The sequence below is a fragment of the Carettochelys insculpta genome, chromosome 10 (genome assembly GCF_033958435.1).
Source record: "Carettochelys insculpta isolate YL-2023 chromosome 10, ASM3395843v1, whole genome shotgun sequence".
NCBI classification, from domain to species: domain Eukaryota; kingdom Metazoa; phylum Chordata; order Testudines; family Carettochelyidae; genus Carettochelys; species Carettochelys insculpta.
The window spans coordinates 42,639,884-42,664,878 of NC_134146.1; the positions used below are offsets into that span (position 1 = coordinate 42,639,884).

Genomic DNA, 24,995 nt, shown 5'->3' on the forward strand with positions numbered 1-24,995 from the left:
TCATCATTTCAAGACAGTACTCTGCACCCCTGGCTGTTAGAATGAAGAGAGTCAGGAAAGCCTGCCTCTCATTGGAGGCAGATCTGTCATTGTGGACAATGAAACCTACATGTTTGATATCAACTGGCAAGGCAAAGCAAGATTGCTTTCTGTGTGTATCCATAAAGTTACAGAATTGGTGCAGAGTTCATCACATTCCTATATCAGCAGTGTACCTCTATGGTGTGCAAAACATCACCAGTCAATGTTATCAACAGGCATGTCTCTCAGAACTGTGAAGGGGAATTGGACCCATGAATGACCTATTTTAAAGGTAGGGACATCCAGAAGTTGGCCTGTTTGCCACTATCACAAATAGGAGCTATAGTCTGTTTTGTTCAGGAGGGGATTTAGGCCTTTATTCCTCGGGGGCCACAAGACTACTGTTTTGGATGCATTTCCTTAAATACCTTTGAGTAGAACAAAGCTGGGATTATCTTAAAACTCCAAACTTGACTGAAACAGGCATGCCACCCTTGTCCAGTGATTAGTTTTTCTATGCACCCTTAATCTCTTCTTGCAAAATACTGGGTTGCATCCCAGCTTGGATTTTCTGTGCCTCAGGGCACAGGTCCTTGCTGGTTCACAGAGTTGATCTTACCGGTTCAGTAGACATACAGCAGGTGTTACAAAAAAGCAGAAAAGACTCTAACCCTAGTACTTATTGTCAGAATATAAAGAGATTTAGCTATTGGTGATGTGCACTTGAATCTTCTTCCAAGGAGTATGGAGACTTTCTCTCAGGTAAAAGCTCCCCTCTAGTTCAAGATCATGATTGAGTTCTCAGAGATCTCACTAGACTCCTGTTTGAATCGGTGGTGACCTGTTCCTTTCTGAACCAGTTTATGAAGATGGATTTTTTTTTAAATGGCCATTGTATTAACTTGAAGAGTTGGAGAAATCAAGGCCTTGATAGCAGATCCTCAGCTGAGTATTTTTTTGAGGACAAGATTTCCTATATAGCTACACTCTAAATTCTTACCTAAGGTTGTCACTCTAATTTCATCTGAACCAGATTTCCCCCTGCCCCAACCACATAACTCAAGACAGGCGTCAGATGAACATTGGCCTTCTATCTAAACAGGATCAAACCATTTTGGAAACTTAGTGTATTTATCTCGTTTGTGGACAGATCTAAGGGATCCATTTTTTGTTTCTTTCCAGAGGCTGTTGAGGATTTCAGGGTGTCTTCTCAATGCTGTCACTGCCCAACTTCCTGCTAGGGAATTGGCCCTCAGTACAAGGTCTTAATCAATGTTGATGGCCTTATTTAAGAATGCTTCAGTAATTGAGTTCGCTACAGCTACCATATTGTCTTCAATACATAATTTTCGCAAATGCTATTCATTGGTCCATCCCTCTAGAGCTGATGCAGCAGTTAACAGTGCAGATGTCTTTAATTCTGGACTTTGGAGCAGCCCCCCCCCCCCCCCCCCCCCAGGAGGAGGGGGAACTTTGATACAAAGTCACCTGAAATGGAGCACCATTAGGGACACTACTTGAAGAGGAAAGAGGTTATGTGCACTTAACTAGTTCTTCAAGATGTATCTATCTCCTCTGCCAGGGAGCTTCCTCTGTGGAACTTTGTCGTAGAGAAGGACCTGAGGGTGTTTCATCTCAGCACCCCTGTGTAGCCTCAGCCTGCTTGAGCCCTGCCTCTGCTGCTGTGCTCCCAGGTGTAATGTGGCTGCACTGCTGCATTTATGCACACAGTCTGGAAGAAAGCTAATATAAGTACGTATGCCTGTCTGCAGGACAATCAGGGCCACAGCTGTTAGTGTAGACCTAGCTTAACTGTAGCTCTCTGAGATGAATTGTCTACGTGTATTCCACAACCTTCCCTCCTTCTCTGCTACCGTGGAGTCCTACAGCAATTGGATTTTTGTTTAAATGAAGGAACTGAAAGTAGTTTTCGCTCGATTTTACTCTTTGCCTTCTGGCATCTGACAGTTGAAGTCCAGTGTCCCAATTGGCCAGCTACCATTTAAATGAATTCTGATCGCCCATGCATGGGTGAAAGTGCACCTCAGGTGGAATATGTGTGGATTGTTCATCAAAAAGGACCACAATTATTGTAGGAGGGTAAGAAGCCATTCTTAAACTTCTGGGATCTTCTTTAGTGAAGATGTCTGGAAAAATAAGATTGGAGGCTGCTGATTGTAGCCCCCTTAATATGTGAAAACTAGCTAATTCATGGGGGGTTCTTTACACTGTGGAAGGATTATAATAGCAGGCAGCTGTTTTGCATTGCTGATTAATTATCAGAATTGCCAGAATGTGTTTACCCTAAATCCAGTGCTTTTTTTGTGCTGGTACTTGCTCATCCTGAGTACTGGCACCTCAGCAGCCCCAGCCGTGGGATTGGTGGCGGGGGGACTAGTACTAGCTCCTCTTCTTCTACCTAAGACTAATGTTGCAGTTAACATATTAATTTCCTCCTTTGTACTCTTTTTGTTAAATGGAGAAATATTCTCTTGCCCTGTCTACATTTTAATATATTCAGGTTTCTTCTGCAATGACTGATGAGATTTGTCGACTCTCTGTTTTGGTTGATGAATTTTATTCTGATTTTCACCCCTCTTCACAAGTATTGAAGCTGTATAAAAGTGTAAGTTAATTTTTGTCATTTGCCTTGGCTCCTAATTCTGCCTTTTAGGGTGTTAGAAAAATGACATAAGAAGCAGGAACTGGGTTGTCATAGGGTTTTCCTTAACTCTTTACTCCTGGGGAAAAGTTTTTTGTTATCTGTATTACTCTGTAGATGTTGATAGATGTTTTGAAATAAATTACCCAAATAATGGAAACTGATATGATTATAGTGATACAAAATGTCTGAATATTTAGAATTCCCCCAGGAATAACTCTGTTGGTATAGGTGTAGGGTGACCACATTGCCCTATGGCAAATACGGGACACTAGCCTCTGGGGATCGGGGCTGCTGTTCCATGTCAGGGCTCCTCTGCTATGGGGGCTGCTGCCTCACAATGAGGCACCTGGGATGGGGGACTCCAGAGCCTCCTGGTGAGAGCAGGGGGAATGGAGGGGACAGGGAATGGGGTAGCCACCCCGCAGAGGAGCTTCCCACAATAGAAGCAGCCTCTGTGAAGTGTGGGATGCCAGGGAACGAGGCAGCAGCCCCTTGGAGGGGATCTCTGGCAGCACGAGCTGCCCCTGTGGTGGTCAGGGGAGGGGGCAACTGCCCCATAGAGGAGCTCCCTAGCAGTGATGGCTGCTGCCCCAAGACACCAGGTGCACTGGTGATAGCTTAAATAAGGGACCGTTCCACTAAAAATGGGTTGGATGGTCACCCTACGTGTAGGTCACATTCTTCCTTTGGAAGATCTACTATCCACTGTGGCTGTTTGTATAATATTAAATTACAGTAACTATAGATGGTTGGTGGAGAAAGTTGAAAACCTTTTTGGAAAGTACCGGAGAGATAGCCGAGCTAGTCTGTATTCTATCAAAACAAAAAAGCGGTCATGTAGCACTTTAAAGACTAATGGAATAATTTATTAGGTGATGAGCTTTCACGGGACAGACCAATGACCGAGACCTGAAGAAGTGGACTGTCCCGTGAAAGCTCATCTCTTAAGAAATTATTAGTCTTTAAACTGGTACATGACTGCTGTTTTGTTTTGACGTTTTTGGAATTGATTCAATTTGAGTTCTGAGGGGGGATTTTTAATTGAAATTTATCAGTCTGTCACTGAAATTTTTAGTTATAATTTGGCTTATTTACTGGATTTTTGTAGATGAAACATCTTGCTAACCACTTTGAGAATATTTTTGTAATTGAATTTGACTTTTGATAAATTCACTGAGGTCCACAATAAGTGGAAATGTCGACTTTTTAAAAATACCATGTTTTTGTGATAGAACTTCTACCATTACTAACAACTTTGAAAAGGAGCATGTGCTGTAAGATAGTCTCAGGAGCCTGATACTCATAGGCTGTAATCACTCTCTGATTGAAGTGGTGCAGAATCGGTCTCCTATTGAGAAAATAATGTAAACTTTATAGGACTGAATGAGTGCTGTACCTACCATCACGGCTCCCAAAGCATTTATACTTCAGTTTCCACCAAATAATTGATCTTAAGTTACCGTTGTTCAGCCCAGTGAGTGGGTCACCATCACACCAAGGCAGTTATGACTTTGCAAAGTAATCAAGTGGCATTATGGTCTCTGAAACAATTATATGGAACACTGAGGCGTTTTACAGCTGCCTTTATAATGATTGCGATGTTACACATCACCCTTTTTTGTAATTCTGGTTAGCGTACGAGAACTTTGAGTGCATGGTCATTCTCTGTGCCCTTGTCCCCAACATGGATAACAACCATGTCAAAGATTATAGGGATGGCTTGCATTTAGTACATCATGCAATTGTTCTGATGTGTTGATTAGCTGATACCAACTTTTGTTCATGCTTGCTTTTATGAAACATTAGGAGCTCAACAAACATATAGAAGATGGCTTGGGAAGGAACCTGGCTGACCGTTGCTCCACTGAAGTCAATCAGGCAATGTATCAGTCACAGCAGGAAATGATTGGTAATATTTTTATGGAGTAATGTCACTTTCACATCAATATGAGTCTGAACGTAGGCAGTTTCCAGCTGAATCCTGAAAGGACTTCGTTTACAGTTATTTGTACTGGGGCAGCCTCAAGATGTCTTAGTCGTAGATCACAGGATCATATGCTAAGCACTGAACACATAAATAACGGAGAAACAGTTTCTCTCCTAATAGTGTTTAATCTAAGTAAAGTTCTACTTTTTCCTCTCTAAATAAGTGCATTCTGTTACTGGGTTGTAATCTCAGAACAGTTCACAAAGTGCTAAGCATCTGTTGCTTCCCATGGGAATTGTGGGGATTGGGTGGAAGTAATTATTACCCCAACTTGTGGAAGCTGTGAAACAGATTAGGTGGTTTATTTGCCTGAGGAGACACATTGAATTAGTACTAGAGCTGAGACTAGAATACAACTTTCCAACTGACGCTAAGCCCTGCCTTTTTTCCCTGTCTTTTCAACGACTGTATGGCTAGCTTAGGGAAGGGAGCTAAGTAAAATAACTAGAAGTGACAAAAGTAATGGTAAAATGTAAGCAGTACCTTCACTGTCAGATATTTCTGCAGTTTAAGCCTCACCTTAGTTCCCTCAGCGCAAACTAGGATTCTATCCAGAAGGTCATATTTTGGTGGGGTCTCCTCTTTCTGTACTCGTTTTTTGTCCATTATTGTGGTACATAATGGAAATGGCTATTTAAATGCCTGAGTCCTGGTAATAAAACAATCAGCTCTTGAGGAAATATATGAAGACTTTAGTGACCTATTCCTGAGTTCTTAAGCAGTCATCTCTCTAATTCTACCCAAGGCCTTTGGGGCTAGCCAAGTTTTCCTTTGTCCATCCTGGACTTCAGGACTTTAACTAGAGAGCTTTCTGGTTGGTTCAGTTAATCTGATAATTTTCTCCCTTTTTGTCACCATTGCCTTTCTGGATGGCTTTTTCTTTTTTGTTTTGTTTTGCTGGAGTGATTAATAATAGAGCCAATGAGGGAGGTGATGTTTAGACTGTGAAGTCCACAGACTGAGCATCCTCCTAATTATAATGGAAATTCTTAAATAGATAAGCCAGTAGGGTAGGCTTCAGTTAGTTTATTTAGGGTATTTGAAATTAAAAAGCCTTACGCAGAATTAGTGCAACAGTTGACCATCCCAAGATTTTTGCCTAGTAATTAAATTTTGCTAATTTGCTTCGTTTTCTAGAAAATCTGAAACCATTATTACCTTCTGGTGTTCAGAATCAGCTCCAGTTGCTAGTCCCATGCAGGAAGTTTGACCTCAGTTACGATTTGAACTGTCACAGTCTATGTTCAGATTTTCAAGAGGATATCACATTCCGTTTTTCTCTGGGGTGGACTGCCCTTGTAAACCGCTTCCTCGGCCCAAAGAATGCTCATAGGGTGCTACTTGGGCTGGCAGATCCAACCTCACAGGTGAGCGCTTCTCAAGTTTTTCAGAATGAATTGGGATGATGTTTTCTGTGTGTGTTGTTTTTCTTGTGCTCCCCCTGTTCCCTTTGTCTTAAGTTTGTTTTGGTGAGGGGTGTTGTTACTGGGTTATACTCAGGGTTGAAATGGAGCCAGAATATCTTTTTAGTACATTCTTGTAGCTATTACCTGCTCTTGGGAGCTCTGAGTTGTGTTTTATGTCTGTATTTAACTTTGTGATTACCTCTCTTCATTCGTAGTTTGTGTATAATTAAAGCAGAGTAAAGCCAGTCCTACTTCTCTCTACCTTAAGGATTGTCTGGCTAGTTGGGGCAATGGAGTTTTAAATCTCAACTCTAACAAGTGGAAAGAAACTGTGGATTTCCAGGGCAGTGAAAGATGGAGAGAGAAGAGAGTTACCTGTTCTGTAACTGGTGTTCTTCGAGATGTGTTGCTCTTGTCCATTCCAAGTTGAGTCGCTGGAAGCTTTTTGCCCTAGCCAGTAGCCATATGGTCAGTGCAGCACCCCCTGGAGTGGCGTTGATATGGCAACCAATATATGCACCACGCAAACACACACACACGCAGTTCCTTCTTGCCGGCTACTCCAACAGTGAGGAAGGTGGGGGAGTTTTGGAATGGACATGAACAACACATCTCAAAGAACACCAGTTACAGAACAGGTAACTCTCTTTTCTTCTGTGGGTGATAGCTCATGCCCATTCCAAGTTGGGTGAATACAAGCCAGTGCCTAGGAGGTGGGGTCAGAGCCCCGAATAGAGTGCAGGGCAGCCCTGCCCACTGCAGTGTCTTCCCGTGCATGCTGTGTCAAAGCGTAATGTGCTGTGAACGAATGAATTGAGGACCAGGTGGCCGCCCCACAGATGTCCTGGATAGGCACCTGCACCAAATACACCACAGAAGATGCCCATACTGTCATGGAGTGTGCCCTAACTGGCGGGGGAGGAACCCCTGTGATCTTGTAACACTCCTTGAGGCATGTCACTGTCCAGCGGGAAATCCACTGGGAGGAGACTGGAAGCCCTTCATCCTATCAGCAACTGCCACAAAGAGTTGTGGCGTTCTTTTAAAGGGCCTAGTCCTATCCATATAGAAGCCCAGCACTCTTGTAACATCCAAGGTATGTAAACATTGCTCCCTCGGGGAGGCATGGGGCTTTGGGTAAAATACCGGTAGGGAAATGTCTTGGTTAACATGAAATGCAGAAACCACCTCAGGTAAAAACACAGGGTGGGGTCTCAGCCTAACCTTATCCTTGTGGAAGACTGTGTACAAGGGGTCCACTGAAAGTACCCTCAACTCAGATTGCCACCAAAAATGCTGTTTTGTAACTCAGAAACAGTAGGGGGGCAGGTGGCCAGGGGTTAAAGGGGGCTATCATAAGCTCGGCTAACACCAAATTGAGATCCCCATGGGGGCAGCGGTGCGCGATCCTGGGGCGAGATTCTTTCTGAACCTTTCAGAAACCTTTTGATTATGGGGTCTGAGAACACAGAAGACATTCCATGACCCGGGTGGAAGGCTGAGATAGCAGCTAAGTGCACCCTAACTGAGGAGAAGGACAAGCCCTCCTGTACCAGACCCCATAGGTAATCTAAAAACAACGGGATGGGGCCTTGCAAGGGGGAGAGCCCTCTGTGATACACCCACACCGAAAACCTTTTCCACTTAGCCAAATTCACCCATGTGGAGGGTTTTCTACTATTTAACAAAACTTCCTTTACGGGATCCGAACAGGCCAGCTCCCAGTCCCTCAGCCTTGGAGCTTCCACACTGTGGGATGTTGCAGTCTCCTCTCCTGCTGCGTCAACAAGTCCAGCTGGATCGGCAACATCATCGACTTGTGGATTGACAGGTGTAGGAGGGTCCAATACCAATACTAACGGGCCCAAGCGAGTGCCACCAAGATGATCAATGCTGTTTCTGGGCAAATCATGAGGAGGACCCTGTGAACTAGCGGGTTTGGAGGAAACATGTACACCAGCCTGCCCGACCAGGGGACATTGAAGGCATCTGCCCAGGACCCTGGGCTCTGATTGCGGTAGGAACAAAACATCCCGTATTTTCACACTGAGGTGGTAGATGAACAGGTCCACCCGGGGATACCCCCACCTCCGGAAAACAGAACAAATGACCTCTGGCTGGAGAGACCACTCATGATCTGTAAAGGACCTACTGAGTTGGTCCACCGGTGAATTGTGCACACCTGGCAGGTAAAGGGTGTGCAGCATGATGATGTGCTGTATGCTGAAATCCCAGAGCATTATGGCCTCATGCCACAGGGGAGAGGAGTGTGCATCCCCCTCTGTTGATATAGTACATTGCTGTCATGTTGTCTGTACTGACTGACGTGCAGTGCCCTACCAGATTGATCTTGAAAGTCTCACATGCTAGTCTGATGGCTCTGAGCGCGCTCATGTTTATGTGGAGCTGAAGGTCCGACACAGTCCAAAGAGCCTGGGTTTGTAGCTGACCCAGGTGTGCTCCCCACCCCTGGTCTGAAACATCCATTACTAGGGAAAGTGAGGGTTGCTGAGGGGCAAAGGGGACTCCTGTGAGGACTCCCCCCTTGTCTAACCACCAGTGCAGGTTCAACAAAGTCACAAGAAGAGGAGGCATGAAGTCCTGCTTGGCTTTGGGTGGTATCAGTTTGGAGAACCTAGATAGGGCACTGACTGTATTGTATGCATATCTGCTAACCAGGACCTGCTGGTTAGCAATCCTCAGTTGTAACCCTCCTGTTGAGTAAACCTTCCTCCCATAGAGGTCCAAGCGCTTAGCATCTCTGTTTTTTGGGGAGGGACCCTGGAACCCTTAGCGCTCTTTGTGGTTTGCAGTGTCCACTACCAGGGAGTCCGGAGCGGGTGTGTGTAAACAGATGTTCATTGCCCTGGGATGTAATAAAGTATTGTGTCTCATTCCTATGGGCTATAGAAAGGGCGGAAGCAGGGGTCTGCCAAATCATTTTAGCCATAGTGGCAGTTGTTTTGCTTGTCGGCAGAGCCACCCTAGTAGGCCCCACAGAGGACAAAATGTCCATAAGAAGGTCCATCTCATCCTGGACCACCTCTGCTTGCACCCTCAAGTTTTGGGTCACTCTGAGTAGCTGCTGAAATACCCTACCAACCTCCAACACTGGTGAGGGTGATGAGCCTGCCACCACATCCTCCAGGAGGAAGAGGATGGTACCCTTTGCAGCTCCATCTGGAGGGGAAGGGTAGCAGGGACCTGTTCTGTCAACTGGCCCCACACAGGAATTACAGGGTAACTGGGAAGTGCCGAGGGTGGAGCAGGCACTGGTACTGGCTGACCAGAAAAACCACCAACAGGCGGTACCAATGGTGCTGGTACTGCGTTCTGTACTTGAGTCAGCGCTGGTGCTGGCCCGATTTGGCACCGGAGGCGCAATCATTGACTGCGCTGGCACCCTTGGGCTCCAGTCCCACTGCAACGGTTCCAACAACGGTGCTAACATTGATGCCAATAAGATCAATGCCAGTGGCTCTAGCTTCTGCCGCTTCCTGCTGATGCTCCGGCGGCAGGGCGCCCAGCGACACCAGCAGTGCCAAGCGCAGGATTGGCAGGGCTCCTGGCATCTGAAGTTACGTCCACACTCTGGCTCTGCACCTTGTGAAATGCCCACAGGGTTCAGAAGGGCCTCGTGTCACCTGTGAAGCCAGCGGCCAACCTGTATTGTCTGAACAACAACTACAGTGCCTGCGGATGTCAAGCGCACCAATGACTGTGCCAGTGCTGGAGAGAAGGGCACCTGACGCTGCCACAGTCCGTGATGGGTCAGCACTGGAGTACTCAGCCTAGAGTACGGTGTCGGTGTTGGTGTCGACATGAGTGTGGGGGTTGGTGCTGGCATAATGTCCATAGGCCCCAACTGCTCAGTCTCAATGCTGCGGTGTTGGTCCTCTACCGAGGGGGAGGGACCTGGCACCATTATTTGAAGAGGGTCTTGTGCTACTCGAAACATCTCCAGCATTGAGGGCAAGTCCAGTGCCTGCAGGCTTCCATTCCACACCAGCTGCAGTGTGTGCATCTCCTGCCCTTCAACAGTGCATGCTGGAGTCTTGGACTTACGGCCGCCAAGCTTGGATGTTGGTGACGTATGCCTCTCATGCTGCCTCTACTTCAGCACAGGAGATGGTCTCCTATGGCACGTGCCTGCTCCTGGTGCTGAGTCCTTGGATGGCACTGTGGTAGACTGTACCATTGCACTTTGCACTGAGGAGGCTTCACTCCTGCTGGGGACTCCTGAGGTTTAAGAGCTGTCTCCATTAACAGGACTTTAAGGTGCTGGGCCCTATCTTTTAAAGTTCTGGGCTTAAAGGCCTTACAAATTGAGCAGCAGTCATGCAAGCATCCTACCCTCAAGCAAATCAGACAAGCTGAATGGGGTTGCTCTTGGGCATATATTTACCACACTTTGAACAAGTCTTAAAGCCTGGGGAACCGGGCATTCCTCAGCATCAAGGGGGGCGGACAGCCCCACCTCAGCTGTTAGTGAAGACACTAAAGACTAACTATTAAATTCTAAAACTATTTACACTACTTTGAGAACTGGTTACACTACAACAGGCTACTAGCTACTTAATTAGAAAAGACAAAGCAAGAGCTGCAACAATCTGCAGCACAGTGGGAAGGAACTGAGCGGGGGAAAGAGGGTGTTGTGCAGTACATATGTTGGTCGCCATATCAGCACCACTCCAGACGGTGCTGCACAGACCCTATGGCAACTGGCTCGGGCAAAAAGCTTCTGGCGACTGGGCATGTGCCCGCACACGTCCAACTTGGAATGAACATGAGCAATCACTAGAAGAAGAACTGCAAGTTGCTAGGGGGCAGTTAGAATAGTGGGCAGCCGATAGGAGCTGTGAGGAATAGTGGGAATCAACCAGAACTAACTGCAGCCTTTTAATTATAATGCTTTAATTCTAATTAGGGCAGTTCTTGTCCCACCCCTGTTTGGGTTGATGAGCAGACTGTCAGGAAAAGCCCAACCTCTTGGTAACTTACTAAAACAGTTTGCTGAACAACTAAGTTGTCGTTACTGCTGGTCAGGATGAAAGAATCGAGGACCACTCCGGAATCTCCCAGACAGTCTGATCTACATTAAAGTTCAGTTCTTAACCCTGCATATGGGAAAGCAAAAAACCCAGCACTTGGCTCTACAATTCTGTCGTGTTTTTCACTCTGTTTGCTTTATTCTGTTCTTTTAGATCCCTCGTCCTTTAGCCTCCACCCCTTCTGCCACCTGTTTACCTGCTGTCACTCCAGAGAACATGGCACAGGAGGAACTCATGGTGTCTTTGATAACAAGTTTAGCTTCACTAACATCACGGACCTCTATGAGCATCATCATCGTTGGAGGAGTGGCAAGTAGCATTAGCAACCTTCACCATAATGGAGAGCTTGGCAGACTATTCCAAATGTACTCTGTTTGGGACTGCTACATGCTTGTGAAAAATCAGTCTAGTTAGCTGTGAGCCTCGTCCTCAGATGGCCTAACTCAGAGTAGCTCCATTCAACTCATGATTTAAATAGAGCTGTGTCTAATGAAGTCAGTCTTGCTGAGCTGAACAACAGGTTTGCTAGACTTTCCTTTAGAAATGCTCTTCTTTATGGGGTACTGCATCTGTTTTCCTTAGTCCAGTGCTGTGCAAATTCTGCTTTTATGATTTAATTTTTAGCCTTTAAACAAAATTGCTTAATGTTTAAATGAGGCTCATTAAAGGTTTCTCTTCCTGTTCAAATGAACATACAGTGGCTGCTATTGAGAAACTGCCTTCCATACAGTTCCCACTCGCCTTTGCTCAGAAATGACGGCTTTCCAGCCATAGGCTCAGAAGTGCTGGTTTTACGAAACTTTCACTCTCTCTCATATGCAGTTGGATTGAGCAACAAAGGTGCACAATAGGGGCACTTTCCTTTCATGTGCTTGACAAGCCCCTTACTATCAGGCTTAAATGCAAACATTCATAGTTATCATGGTAAAGAGTGTTTGCCAATCAGTTTTGTCAGGGTCTTTTTGTAAATGGCTACAAAATAGTTACTATAAAATATAGTTTGGACCTGACTGGTCCCAAATCAGGGAGTTTGCCAGACCAGGGGAGGTGAATACTGGCCCCTCTGCTGCTAGCCTCCAAGCTCTCCTGGGGGTGGGCTCCCAGCTTTCCAGCTGCTGACACCACTCCCAGTGGTGGCTGGGCTCCCAGGATTGACTTGCCTCCACCTAGCTGCCAAACTCCCAGCCACCAGAGCACTCTTGTCCAGTAACACCCACAGTTCTGCTACGACCCTGCAGCCCATGCATGTTGCTGGAACAGAGAATCCTGTATTAGAAGGGTTCAGCCTATACTTACACTGAGTGATCAGTTTATTAGATTTCTTTAATATTCATTATTTTTTAAATTTACTCTTCATAGGCAAAAGCTCCAGGAATCAGTCATGCTGAACTGTAACCTGTATGACTCTAGACGTGGTTCCAATCCTAAACCCTTACTCATGTGAGTAAGGGAATGCAAGATCTGTGGCATCAGATCCACTGTACAAACTAAATGGGATCGCTAAGCTAAATAATCTGTCTAATTCAGCGAAATATTTCTATCTTCATGATTTGCAGGAAGGGAAGTAAAATCCATTAAATGCTAGTAGTGTGTTTGTAATAAGAAAACTAGCAGAACAGGGTCATGTTGTAGCCTATATTTGTTCCATGTAAGTGTACTCAGTTTCTCGTTTATAAAAATATTTTATTTTTGTCATGCTTAAACTGGAATTGATGAGAGCTTTGCTTTTTACCTCTTAATTCACTGGCAGTAAAGATGCTGAATTCTGAATCTAGCTAACTGCAGACCTTAACTTAGGTTTTACTTTTTTAGGTTTGGAGAACTGTAGGTTGGAAACTCATCTGTCTTTCCCTGAGCATGTACGGATTATTGTACATCTATGAAAGACTAACCTGGACAACTAAAGCAAAAGAGAGAGCCTTTAAACAGCAGTTTGTAAACTATGCTACTGAGAAATTGCAGATGATTGTCAGTTTTACTAGTGCAAATTGCAGTCATCAAGTGCAGCAGTAAGTATTATACTTGTCATTGTAGTCACTAATACAGAAAATTCATTTCAGTTGGCATGTATTTATCAATGGATGTTACAGGAAAGACTGGAAAAAATGCTTAAATACAAAAGTTTAAAGATCAACTTGAAATCTAGTTCATTTTTTGAAATTGAGTAGAATTGGTTCCATTACTGTTGTGGCAAAAGAGCCTTCACTCTTTTTAATGATTTTTGCATTGCTGTTTTGTACTTCACTGTTCATTGTTGTGAGGTTTTTACACTATTACTTTTCTGACTGTAGTGGAGAGTGAAAATGACTCCACATGAAGGGGAGAGAGGGAATATTCCAAGTTGTGAAAAGAGGGAGGGGAATGCGTCAAAGTGTGGCTTTTAAATTGATTGAGCCTCCTTACTTAAAATGCGTGTATTTAATGAAGGAATTTTACATATACTGTTGCACAGAAATGAGTGGCTTTTCTGGAGCTGTGTTCACATGCTTTTTACTGTTAATTCAATTTAGACGTCACCAGCAAGCTTCCTTAAACACTTAATTATGCAACTTTCATTAACAATTAGCAGCAGAAGTTATTTGTGCTATTGCTGAGAGATAAAAATGCCTCTCTTCCCAGTGTACAGAGACATTTTGACTTGTATTATAAAAAGAACTTCTCAAAAAAGGATGGGGTGATGGAGTTGTGACTAGTGTAATTCTATCTAAAATGGGATGCAGTTGCTTAAATTATGTGAGGGATTAACTTGGCCTGTAATGTTTAAACGTTTTGGTTTTACATTTAAGATGCCCTTTTAGATGATCTCTTTTCTTTTGCATAAATGGGGGATTTACACAATAAGGAGAGAGACAGTTTATGGGTACTACAGCATCATTATTTAATTGAAAACATACAGTTAATCTGTGCCTCAAACTTTGCTTACATATTCTGCTGTTTTTGTCACAGTTAAGTCTTGCCCATAATTTGTATCCACCTGAGAATCTAGAGACTCAAGCTCTAAGCAGTTTTTGTGTTTTAGTAATTATGGAATTTTGGCTATTGCTCTGCCAGGCAGAAGTTGCTTTGGGTTTACCAGGAATAGTCAGCAGAAGAGGCATTCGGTGTGGTGAACAGAGTTTGAAGTAGTGAGAAGTCAGATGAGTGTAGACACTACCACAGCTTGGTTTGCTCATGTTTGAATGTTGGTGGCACTGCTCAGTGCTGCATGATAAAGTCATTCATTGCTGAGGGCTAGATTCAGAAATCTACTTAGGTGCCTAAGTTTCACACTTTGCACATGCCAAGTGCCTAAAAGGCCTGCTGCTGTCCCACAGCTAACAAGCTGCTCAGAGTCCTCAATCATGGTAGCATTCCTGTGGTTTCTCAAACAAGGAATTCTCCCACATTTTATCCTGATCCAGGAGGTGTGCTGAAAACATGCTTGTCTGATTGTGTCTCTCTCTCTCTCACATGGCAGACAGCTGGTAGGTGCCCCAGAATACTCCTCAGGCAGCTGAAGCACACTCAGATTGTAGAAGATCCTTGTTTGAATCCTCCTTCTGCCTGATCTGTTTTGTGGTGTTTTGTTTTATTTTTTTTAAGCTATTATCCCCTTACTTGTTCTTCCTCCTGCTAGTCTTCATGCAAGCATTTACAGCAGTTTGTGGCTGTTCTGTGTATTGTTCTACCCATGGACTCTGAAGTGCAGTGTGATACAAACTATGGTAAACTACAAACTTGTTTTTCTATAGAGAAATGGCCACTACCTTTGCTCGACTGTGTCAGCAAGTTGACATTACGCAGAAGAACCTAGAAGAAGAAATTGCTAGGCTGTCCAAAGAAATAGATCAACTCGAGAAAGTACAAAGTAACTCAAAGCATCTAAGGTAATAATCCTTTTGTATTGACTCAGCAAGTTACTTAAAAGAGAAAATCCTGTACTAAATGCTAGAGAGAGACTTGGAAATCCTGACATCAGTTTTGCCATTGACTTCAGTGGGGCCAGGATTTCCATGCCATGGCTAGAATCATGGTGGTCCTGTATTTGTGTGTTTGCTGCTGCTTTGAGCTGTTAATGGCACTGACCATTCTGACAAGTGCCACTGCCTGTCACTGCTCTGCCTGGGCAGTTCCTTCCCCTGTTTAGAGGTGGGTTCCTACTCGATCCTTGATTTTAAAAAAAAAAAAAAAAAAAGCTCCCTCCGTAGGAGTACTGTTAGCTGGGATCAGAGTATACTCAGCTCTTGCTCGTTTAAGCAGGGCCCCTTTCTTTTCCCAGCCCCTGCAGCAGGCTGACAATGCTCCCTGTTGTCTCCTCACCTAGCAGTGAAATGGAGCAACACTTGTTTTCTGCCTCTCTCTCTACTCTTGTCTTACCATTGTGTGTCATCCTCAGGCTGTCTGCTTTGCTCCACTAGGCCCATTTTCTAAAAATGTCAGTTAAAGGATCTTTACCTAAATCTTCATCTTGGGGAGCTCTTGTGTAAATGTGTAGGTGTTTTTAACCTCATGTTGCGTATTCAGACTGCTGTAATTGAATGGCATTGTTACCAGTAGCCCATCTACCCCAGGGTTCCCAATGGTACCAGCTGTGACTAGCACAGTGACTCTTCATGCCCTTGTGAAATGCTTAGGAACCAGCCCATCCCTGAGGTGTTATAGATTACACCTCAGGATGCTAACTAAAGGTATGTCTACACTGTAAAAATAACCACCCCAATACTACAACAATCGGAGCCCGAGTTAACTGGTGGCATGTGGCATGTGGTCAAGGGGCTCATACTGCAGAGCTAAAACTAAAAGTGGAGTTGGCACTTAAGTCCCTTCCCCCTCACTGGCCTCTAGTGCAAGTCCATGTCAGTTGATCTAGGCTTCTGGATTCATGCTGTGGGGGAAGGGAGGGAATGTGTTTTTTGTTTGCAGTGTAGATTATCTTTTGTCTCAAACCATGACTGGAGAGAGCACATGAGGACTTGTTCTGTTCTGAGTTGGGTGGTTAAAGATTTCTAGTGTCCTGCATTTCATTACTAGAAAGTACAGACTGAAGGCTCTTGTAAGAGTTTGAATGCATGCAAACAAAGCTAGGGGTATTTGAGTTATTTGGTACTACCTGTGGATCAGTCATTCTTACTTGTTTTACAGGAACAAAGCCATTCACCTTGAAAATGAACTGGATGTTTTTACAAAGCATTTTCTTCAGCAGAATAAATAGATGAAATCTCTCCAGTCCTGGCTTCCTTGGGTAACTGCCTGTAGCACAGAATTGCAGATTGACACATTGCTCCCCTAGGGAGTCACATGAAATGACTTTTTTTAATTACTGTGATTATACTTGTCAGATACTGTGCAAAACTGTGAACTGGATTTTAATGAATTATATCTAAAAGCTGTGGTAAAGAAATTTTGCAAGAGCAACATGATTTATAGTTACTGACAAATACTGAATTTATTCTTCTGGAGGCTTAAAATAAAAAATAAACCCTCTTATTTTGTTTTAGTATTTACCAGTGGCAAATCCCACATTCCTGGCATCCAGGAGTTTATGGAGGGAGGGAATCTTATCTTCTCTCCCCCTCAATCATAGTGGTTCCCAAAAACACTATGTACTGCTTTTCTTATGTTTTATGAATGAACATATTAAACAGCTCTAACAGCCCAGAAATGCTGATTTAGACCACTTAAAGGCAGATAAAATGTAACCCTGATTTTACATTTATAGACCAACCTGCCATTTTTATTTGTATAATGATGCTTTTAAGGAAATTGGGAACTCTTACTTTGGAAAGTTTTAAAAATTCAAGCATAGTTCAGTGACGGAATGGCAGTATTCGTGCCAATATAGTAACTAGAGTATTGAAAACCAAAAAGTTATACATACAAATTCAGGTGAATCAAGCATGTACAGCATGCAAACAGTTACAAAAACTGGGATTTTCCTTTTGTTTTATGAATGAAAACATTTGGCAAGTTAATTGGTCTAGACTCAGCAGAATTTTTGCATTGTTTACTTAGGCAGAAGTGTAGCCTCCAGAGTTCACTACATCATAAGTATCTCCTGTTCTACAGTCAGCATTATAAACTAAATTATTTTTCAGACTGCATACATTTAGAAACCAATATTACATTTACCTTGGGAGACTTCTATATTGGTTTCCTAGATCATTTGCATGTTTAGGCATTAACTATAGATACAATTGCCATTTAGATTCATGAAATGTTTAGCTGTTGACATGAATTTTTTTTCCTTTAACCCCATCTGTTCTAGCATTGTGAGCAGTTTGTGTGGATGTTTCCATCTTCACCAGTGGTAGGAACTTCAGCAGTTCTTAATTGGTCTGCATCAGGGAAGCACTCACTTTCACCTGCATTTTAGAAACAGGTTTTTAAAAATATGAACGTATGAAATATTCAGGTTTAAAACCAAATTGCAGTGACTGCTGTTCTGGTGGCTAAAAGTGCCAGATTTCTATTGTTGCAGAGATTTTCTAGGATGTTTTACTAATGTAGAAGAAAGCACTACCAAAATGCACTGTAAGATGTATCCCCATACTTTATTTTAAAAGCAGTCAGTGAACAGTTTGGTGCATAGCAACTCTATTATAACCACAAAGTGTTTCTCAGTTTTTTTCATCATGGAAGTTAAGTGTACTAGACAGCTGTTAAAAGGCTAAAGCTAGTATGCAGTGTGAGGATGGGGCCCAGCCCTGCTGGTTAAATGTACCGAAATTACACAAGGCAAAGCATTAGATGCATAAGAATTCCTCCACTGGTTTTTAAAGCTGGTGTAATTTGTAGGGGAAAAATTCTGCCCTGTTTACTACAAGCTGTAACTAGTGTAGTTGGTTACTTACAGTGCATCAACTACCCTTCATTCTAAACCTGATTTTATTTGCATCTTGCACTCTAGGAAGTAGGTAAGTTTCCTTCAGTCATATATAGCTCCCAGTCAGACTTTTGTTAAATGCACAAAGCCAGGAGGCTCATCATAGTTGAGGGATTTTTTTCATTTTACTGAAATGGATTTAATTCATGAGTCATTTACTTCAGTTCTCCCTGTTTTGTTGAAAACCAAGATGAGTTGTGTCAAATGAAGTGACCCAGAGTGTAGCTGTGGAAATAAAAAAAGTGTGTTTCTTCATGAGGTTGACTCCCTTTTTGCTGGATGCCATAGCAGTGCCCTACACCTTATGTAGGTCCTACTCGTACAAAGGTACATGCCTGAGGTGTGGTTTTTGTCAGTTCACCAAAAAAATACTGCTTTCAAAATTTTCTGCCATTCTTTCCTCTATTAAAAAATGGAAAACATTTGATTTTTATTCCTCTTGTCAGAGCAACTACATTACTTTAATAAAATCTCATGTAAACTTTTAGACAAAAGGTGATCAGGTCAAAGTATAAAACCCCTTTTGATTACTGCAGCGAAGCATGGTAACACTCTTTAAAAAGGAATGTGCTCATTTGAAGCAACAGAAAATTCTGAATCTGGACTGCTAGTGCAGGACTGTCTTGAGGGTTTATTTCCAGCTTCAAAAGTCTGCTCTAGTCATTACAGTGGCTCATAGTGCTGCTAAAGTGAATTTTTGATGTGGCAAGGATCCTGTCTCATCCATACTTTGTCTATAGCCATAAAAATTACAAGTATTTCTACTTTATACTGGAAATGTTAAGAAATTCTACTCAGACAGACCATAGATGGCATTTCCCTCAGTAAGACTTAAATAAATACATACCCCAATGAGTCTGGTTAAAAGTACTTGTTTATTGGTTACAATATCAACTCATGGCAACATCTTTCACTGAGCCACTGTACAAATACAAAGACCCATTTGGGGGAAGCTATAAACAAAGTTCATAGCAAGTGATTTTTTTAAAACAGGGCAGTCATTACAACAAGCCCTGTTATAGAACAAGTGGCACAAGTCCCTGTTTTAATTAACTTAAATAAAAACTTTAAGACTTTCTGCATACATACACAATCCAAAGGCAGTGCAGAATCACTTCATAATTGGTAACATTAAGTTTTCTATCAAAGTAGTCAGCAAGAAGTGAACATAAAATGAGAAATGCTGGAAAAATCAGAGCAGAGTGCCAAACTTAAGAGTCAAGCATGTTTAAAAGAAATTAGTTGTGGACTCCTTTTGAATGTAATATGTAGTAAAGTGTTCAGATTTTTTTTAAAGGAGAAACACAAGTAGAGCACCATTGTGTAAGTAAAACAGGTGTGAAATATCTAGACTATTCCACTGAAGTCTTGTATTAGTCAAAACCTAAACATACTGTGTGGTATAAGAATGTCAGGCACATTTAATCAGTTCAGTTATAATCAATAACACTGTTCACACATTTACCATAACAACACTGCATTAACATTCTGCATGTATTTTACACAACCAGCAATTGGATAAAAAAGGCTTGTGGTGCCTCTGAAGTGTAGGAAGTATTTTTACCAGCATGCATGCCAGATTACTGTATACAAAGTGCACCATCAACCCATGCTTAATTACTTTTACAGGAAATGCTATCAAAATCTGTCTTTCTGCTACACAACCATTTCATACCAACTATGTGAATTAGCCAATACCTATTCTCACCAACATTTTAAAGCACAGCACTAAATCTAGTGGAGGTGACGGTGTCCTCAAAGAGGAAAGACTAAGCACACTTGGAATGTTTTCCACAATATTTTCATTCCACTCTAATGTGAAGTTCATAATGGGACAAGTGGTTATTGTTAACTGATTTAAAGAATTATTTCCATACCATACATCAATGCAGCACTGCCAAATTGTGGTCAACCTCTCACCTCTAAAGAAAGCAAGTCTATTGAACCAGCCATTTTGTTAGATACTTAATACATGACAGAAGAGAAAAAACGTGGAGATGATTGAAACAACATACACACAATACCCATACTAAGTGAATCTACATTAGCACAATGCCATGTTGAAGTAATAAAGGCCAGGTATACATAGGAGCAAGTTCAAACCAGAAGTTTAGCTTTATGGTGAAGAATACTGATCAAGCAATCAGCCTTTAAAAAAAATGCTGACAAGATGTACCTGAATTAAAAGAAAGATGTAGTTTCATGAGGCACGTATTTCCAGTTTCCTAAGTTGCAGCTTCAACCTGCTGCTGCTATGTTAGACCACTTCATTTAAAATACATTTAAAATTAATTTAGTGTTAGGAAAGTAACATTTTCCCACTCTTTTGGCATAATGGTCAGAACTGGTTTTAATATTACTGAATCAAAAAAATCTAGTACTAGTTTAACCACATCATTTATTTGAATTTAAAGATAGCTCTACAGTTTGGTAGTGGCAAAGTTCACAACAGTTTAATGGTGTATTCCATTGTGCTATAAAACCCACTGCCTATATTAAACTAGTTCACCATCATGTGAACAGTTAGAAACTGCACTAACATGCACATCTGAACTTAGAATAAGCTACAGGTATACATCTTTCAGTCTAAAAATCCCCATGGAGACATTCTCTGAGATGCAGGATTTCTGATAAAAGCTTTCAAGTAAAACCTGCAAATGGTGGTTTATTAAAACTCTTCATAGCAGAAGATGGGATGTGGTGCTTGTTTTAAAATTAAGCTGCAATTAAGCTTTATATTAATGAGTGCACCACCTTGAAAATTCATCCTAAGCAATATTTTAAAAACCTGCTCATGTCGGCCCATTATATATAATGTAATAAATGTCCCAATACTATAAACGCTTTGGAAAAAAGCAAAGAATCAAAACAGACTTAACCCAGGGGTCCACCAGTAACTACTGTTTTAGTGCATGCTACTCCCAAGAGTTAAACATTTCCTCAGATGTACGCTGCCCCCTTGATATCTGGGATATTTGCTTGTGTAACCAACACACAGGTAAGCAGAGAGGAGATTTACTGGCACCTGTACCAGTAGAAACAGCACACTATATTGAGTAACTGAAAGCAATATGATAGCTTATAAATATTACCCTTTCAGAAATCTAATTAAAGACAGCCAAAAGCAGGGGGAAATGGCTGCCAGAACTGCAGTACAAGACTGTATAAGACTCAGATTCCAGCCTGTTTAAATAAGGCTTTAAGAACAGTGATCATCATCCATTGCTTAATTTCTGGTTTTTTTAAGTTCCTACATCTATACTCAAGTATAGAGGGAAATCATGTATGATATTTGATTTACAACACTGCCCATGAGGAAGTTACTTCAAGATGCACCTTTAAAAAGGGAAACTGTTTAGTAATTTAAATTTTACTTTGTTTAATAGGAAGTTTTCAGAATGATGCACTCAAACCAGAAGCAGCTGCAAGTTTAACAAACAAAAGGCACCATTAAAATATCAAGTGTTCTGCCTGACCTCAAAGAGCTGCCCTCTTGGAAAAAAGATACAAATGTTTCATAAATAATTATGTTAATGCAAACAGGTCATAAAACAAAATAATCTTGCTGAAAAGAAAATGCAAATAAGTTGGTGATCTACAGCGTAACATGAGTTTGGTCCTACACCGTAATCTGCCTTTAGTAAGTGTATACTGCTCCAGCACGGGATGTGCTTTTTTTAAATGCATACTGAATTCACTGCAGTTGGCACATTTATTGGCACCTCCACCAATGTAAACATGGCGTATTTACAGGCGCAGTGCGGAAGTACTGAAATTAGAATGACAAGTGGTAGAAGCTTCAAACTGTGGTTTCAACAACTCTTTTTTCATGTTACAAAATGCTGGGCACATATGTTCACAAACTGACCCAGGAATATTTGGACACATTGGACCTTCAGATGGGGCACAGATTAACTTTCTGCTTTATAGCAATCTGTTTAAATACACACATTTAAAATAAATTATTTAAGAAAAGCCAAAAAGAGAATGGCCATTTCCTGAAAGTATTAGGTACTTTCCTGCCCAACTGAGATTCACACAGGGACATCCACCACAATCATGGCCATGCTGCAAGCACCAAAGAGTTAAGTGATCTTCATGGATATTTTCAAACAGGTTTGAGTCATGTGATTTGTCATATACCCACAGTCAGAAACTACTCATTAGTTCAATGTTACATTGTATCAAAGTCAGGCATATGATAGGAAATAGCTACTTACAGGAATCTAAAAAGATGCTTCAACACAGACACCTCTGGTTATAAGTGAACTAGCAGGGTTTTAAATTTAGAGTGCAATGTTTTATAAGAGGGATCAGAGATTAAACAATAACCTTTTTGCTATTGTAGATAATCTGTACTTCCTAAGCCATCCTTCACAGAAAAAACATCTTACATATCTTCATTTGCAGTAGTAGTTGAACAGCAAGATGGAAGAAATTTTAAAAAGTGTACACAATCTATTCAGTCAACTTCATGCTAGAACACTACCTCCCTAGGCAGATGGAGTTTGTAGTGGATCATAATCCTCTCATTTACAACTACACTATCAAAAGGACAAAGCACTCAGCCACTTAGTGACAGTAATGTGTTACTGACTTATGTACTCTGTTCACTTCTAATGGCATTAACATTCTCTTGGTGCTCAGATGCCATGGCTGCTGATGCATGACCCAGGAACCGCTGACTGGAAGGACTAACTCCCATGCTTAAGCAGGCAAATAGGTCTAGAAGTAAGGCGCTAGGTATTACCATGGAGTTATCGGGGCCTATTTTTAAAAAAAAAAAAATAGTAATTCAAATGCCTTCTGTTACTTAAAAAAAAAAAAATACATACCATTGGCTTCACTTTATCTACAGTAAATTCACAAAAGCGTTTAAAACAGCAATCTAGTTCATCCACTACAAAACTCAGAAGTGACATCTCAGGTTAATGTGAAGCTATAAATGTAGTTCCTTAAAAAATGCAAACGTATTTCTTTACATACAGACAAATGTTACACGATTGGCTGCTATAATGTGTATATTCTGTTATGTACAAAAAAGTACAGAATTAGCAGACTTTGAGCACAAGCAGAAATCCCTCAAGGACAATCTAACCAAACCACCAAAAACGAAGACTAGCTCTGAGTTTCTCAGTCACCATGATAATGTGTGCCGGCCTGGCCCCTTTCAAAGAAGTCAGTGATTTCTCCACCCCACCCTTATTTCTTCACTTGATTTTTTTTTCTAGTTTACAGAAAGCCTTTTTGTGTAATAATCAGTGAATATAAAAACTTCACCTGCAAATACAAGGTAGAAATGTTATTTCACAGCTATAGGCTGCAGCATTGATCTCTCCAGATCTCAGTGGAGAATGTACATGTCTGTCTCCCTGTTAATTCCAGATTCTGAGAAAACTGTCCCAAGACCCTGTAGCTACAGCCATGCCATCATCAGTAACACCTAAACAGCTGACACGGTTGTCATGGCCAGCAAGGACACCTAGGGGAAAAAAAGTGGAGTAGGTTAATAGCTGAATTTTTTCAAGTTTTGTACATCGCTATTTATGTTACTGTTCACTTCAAGACATTCTGGGAGAGATGTTTTTGTTTTTTAGTTTATTTTAAGTGAGTAACCAACAGGAGTAGCTTTGTCTGTTTTAGCCAAAAGCAGTAATAGTTCCCCACCGTTCTGAGTTTGGACTTATCTTGGGAAATCCCAAACTCTTGAACCGAACAGTTAAAATATTTTGCAGTTGGATTTTTCCCAATATACAATATAAATAAAATACATCTATGGCAATGTCTACACCAAAACCAGACACAAAACCACTTACTGTATAAAACAGAAAACCTTACATCCTTTTTACAAAATCTATAAAAATTTATAAAATTTCCTGATCTAAAAACACCCCCCCCCCCCCCAAAAAAAAAGGCAAGAAACTGGGGATGCAAATCCAAAAAATAAACATTTAAGTTAAGCAAACTAACCTTTAAAAGGAAGCAGAGATGATTTCACAATTTAGCACCCTCAGGTATTAGCCACTACCACTGAACTACTTTTAGGTTTATAAAATTACAGAAAGTGGACTATGTTCCATGTTGAGATTCTACTGAAGAAAAGAACTGCAACTTGCACCATTTACCAACCTGCTCGCTCTCCCTTCAGAGTATCCCACACATTGCAATTGAAGTCATCATAGCCTGCTAGCAAGAGACGACCACTTTTCGAGAAGGCTACAGAAGTGATTCCACAGATGATATTGTCATGGGAGTACATCATTAACTCCTGGTCTGCACGCAAGTCAAAGAGTCGGCAAGTAGCATCATCAGAACCAGTTGCAAATGCATGTCCATTTGGGAAGAACTGGAAATGAAAACGAGGCAAGTGTTTGATGCCAGAGAAAAATGATGCTCGTGCAGTGTTTCCAAAACAGCACACAAAGAAGTTCTTTACTGAGCTATACTGACAGAGCACAAATAATTCATGAGCAAAAATAAAAAGAGGACACAAGAAAATAAATTGTCGATAAAATTAAACTATTGCACACACACAGTTGTGTTTAACGCTTGTAGCACAGTACTAACCAAAAGCTACACTCCAGTTTACAAACATCACAAAGCTATTGCAAGGGTAAAAAGTCAGCATTTTCAGCACTAGTTTCACCTTTGGTTTCCAGAGTGTTTTAAAAAACCCCTTTTCTACAGGAAATCCAAGTACACACTGGTTAACAAAAAGATCTGCACATATGGCTCTTGTCTTTTTCTGTATCTTTCTCTCCACATAGTGCATTTACTTTGGAATTTCCAGTCTGACATATTAACTCAGTCTTGAAGTTTTATTCTTTACTACTTAAAAAAAAAACAAACTACTTACCTTTTTCTAACTTGTTTTGAGATGTGTTGCATATGTCCCTTACACTAGGCTTGCGAACTAGCAATACCCACATGGATGGCTGCACCTACATTCTGGAATCCTGTGTGCCTCAAGCCAGAGGTCCACAAAGTGAGTGGCACAGCTTGA

At 41.7% G+C, this 24,995-nt stretch overlaps 2 protein-coding genes across 3 annotated transcripts in view; one reads left to right on the plus strand and one right to left on the minus strand.

Annotated features, from left to right (window-relative positions):
* MFN1 (mitofusin 1) overlaps window positions 1–24,274 on the plus strand; it is a 52,644-nt gene extending 28,370 nt beyond the window's left edge. Inside the window, exons 12-19 of one of the 2 annotated variants that reach the window (XM_075003644.1) lie at window positions 2,543–2,647; window positions 4,493–4,595; window positions 5,811–6,040; window positions 11,284–11,439; window positions 12,943–13,139; window positions 14,862–14,996; window positions 16,252–16,351; window positions 24,141–24,274. In XM_075003644.1, coding sequence (XP_074859745.1) covers window positions 2,543–2,647; window positions 4,493–4,595; window positions 5,811–6,040; window positions 11,284–11,439; window positions 12,943–13,139; window positions 14,862–14,996; window positions 16,252–16,321 — 996 coding nt within the window. In that variant the 3' untranslated portion in view covers window positions 16,322–16,351; window positions 24,141–24,274. Of the gene's footprint in view, window positions 1–2,542; window positions 2,648–4,492; window positions 4,596–5,810; window positions 6,041–11,283; window positions 11,440–12,942; window positions 13,140–14,861; window positions 14,997–16,251; window positions 18,249–24,140 lie in introns of those variants that run through there. The other variant, XM_075003643.1, reaches the window with a different exon arrangement.
* GNB4 (G protein subunit beta 4) overlaps window positions 18,849–24,995 on the minus strand; it is a 62,198-nt gene continuing 56,051 nt past the window's right edge. Inside the window, exons 9-10 of the mRNA XM_075003648.1 lie at window positions 24,122–24,338; window positions 18,849–23,474 (exon numbers count right to left, since the gene is read on the minus strand). Of these exons, the coding sequence (XP_074859749.1) occupies window positions 23,368–23,474; window positions 24,122–24,338 (324 nt within the window). The 3' untranslated portion in view covers window positions 18,849–23,367. The remainder of the gene's footprint in view (window positions 23,475–24,121; window positions 24,339–24,995) is intronic.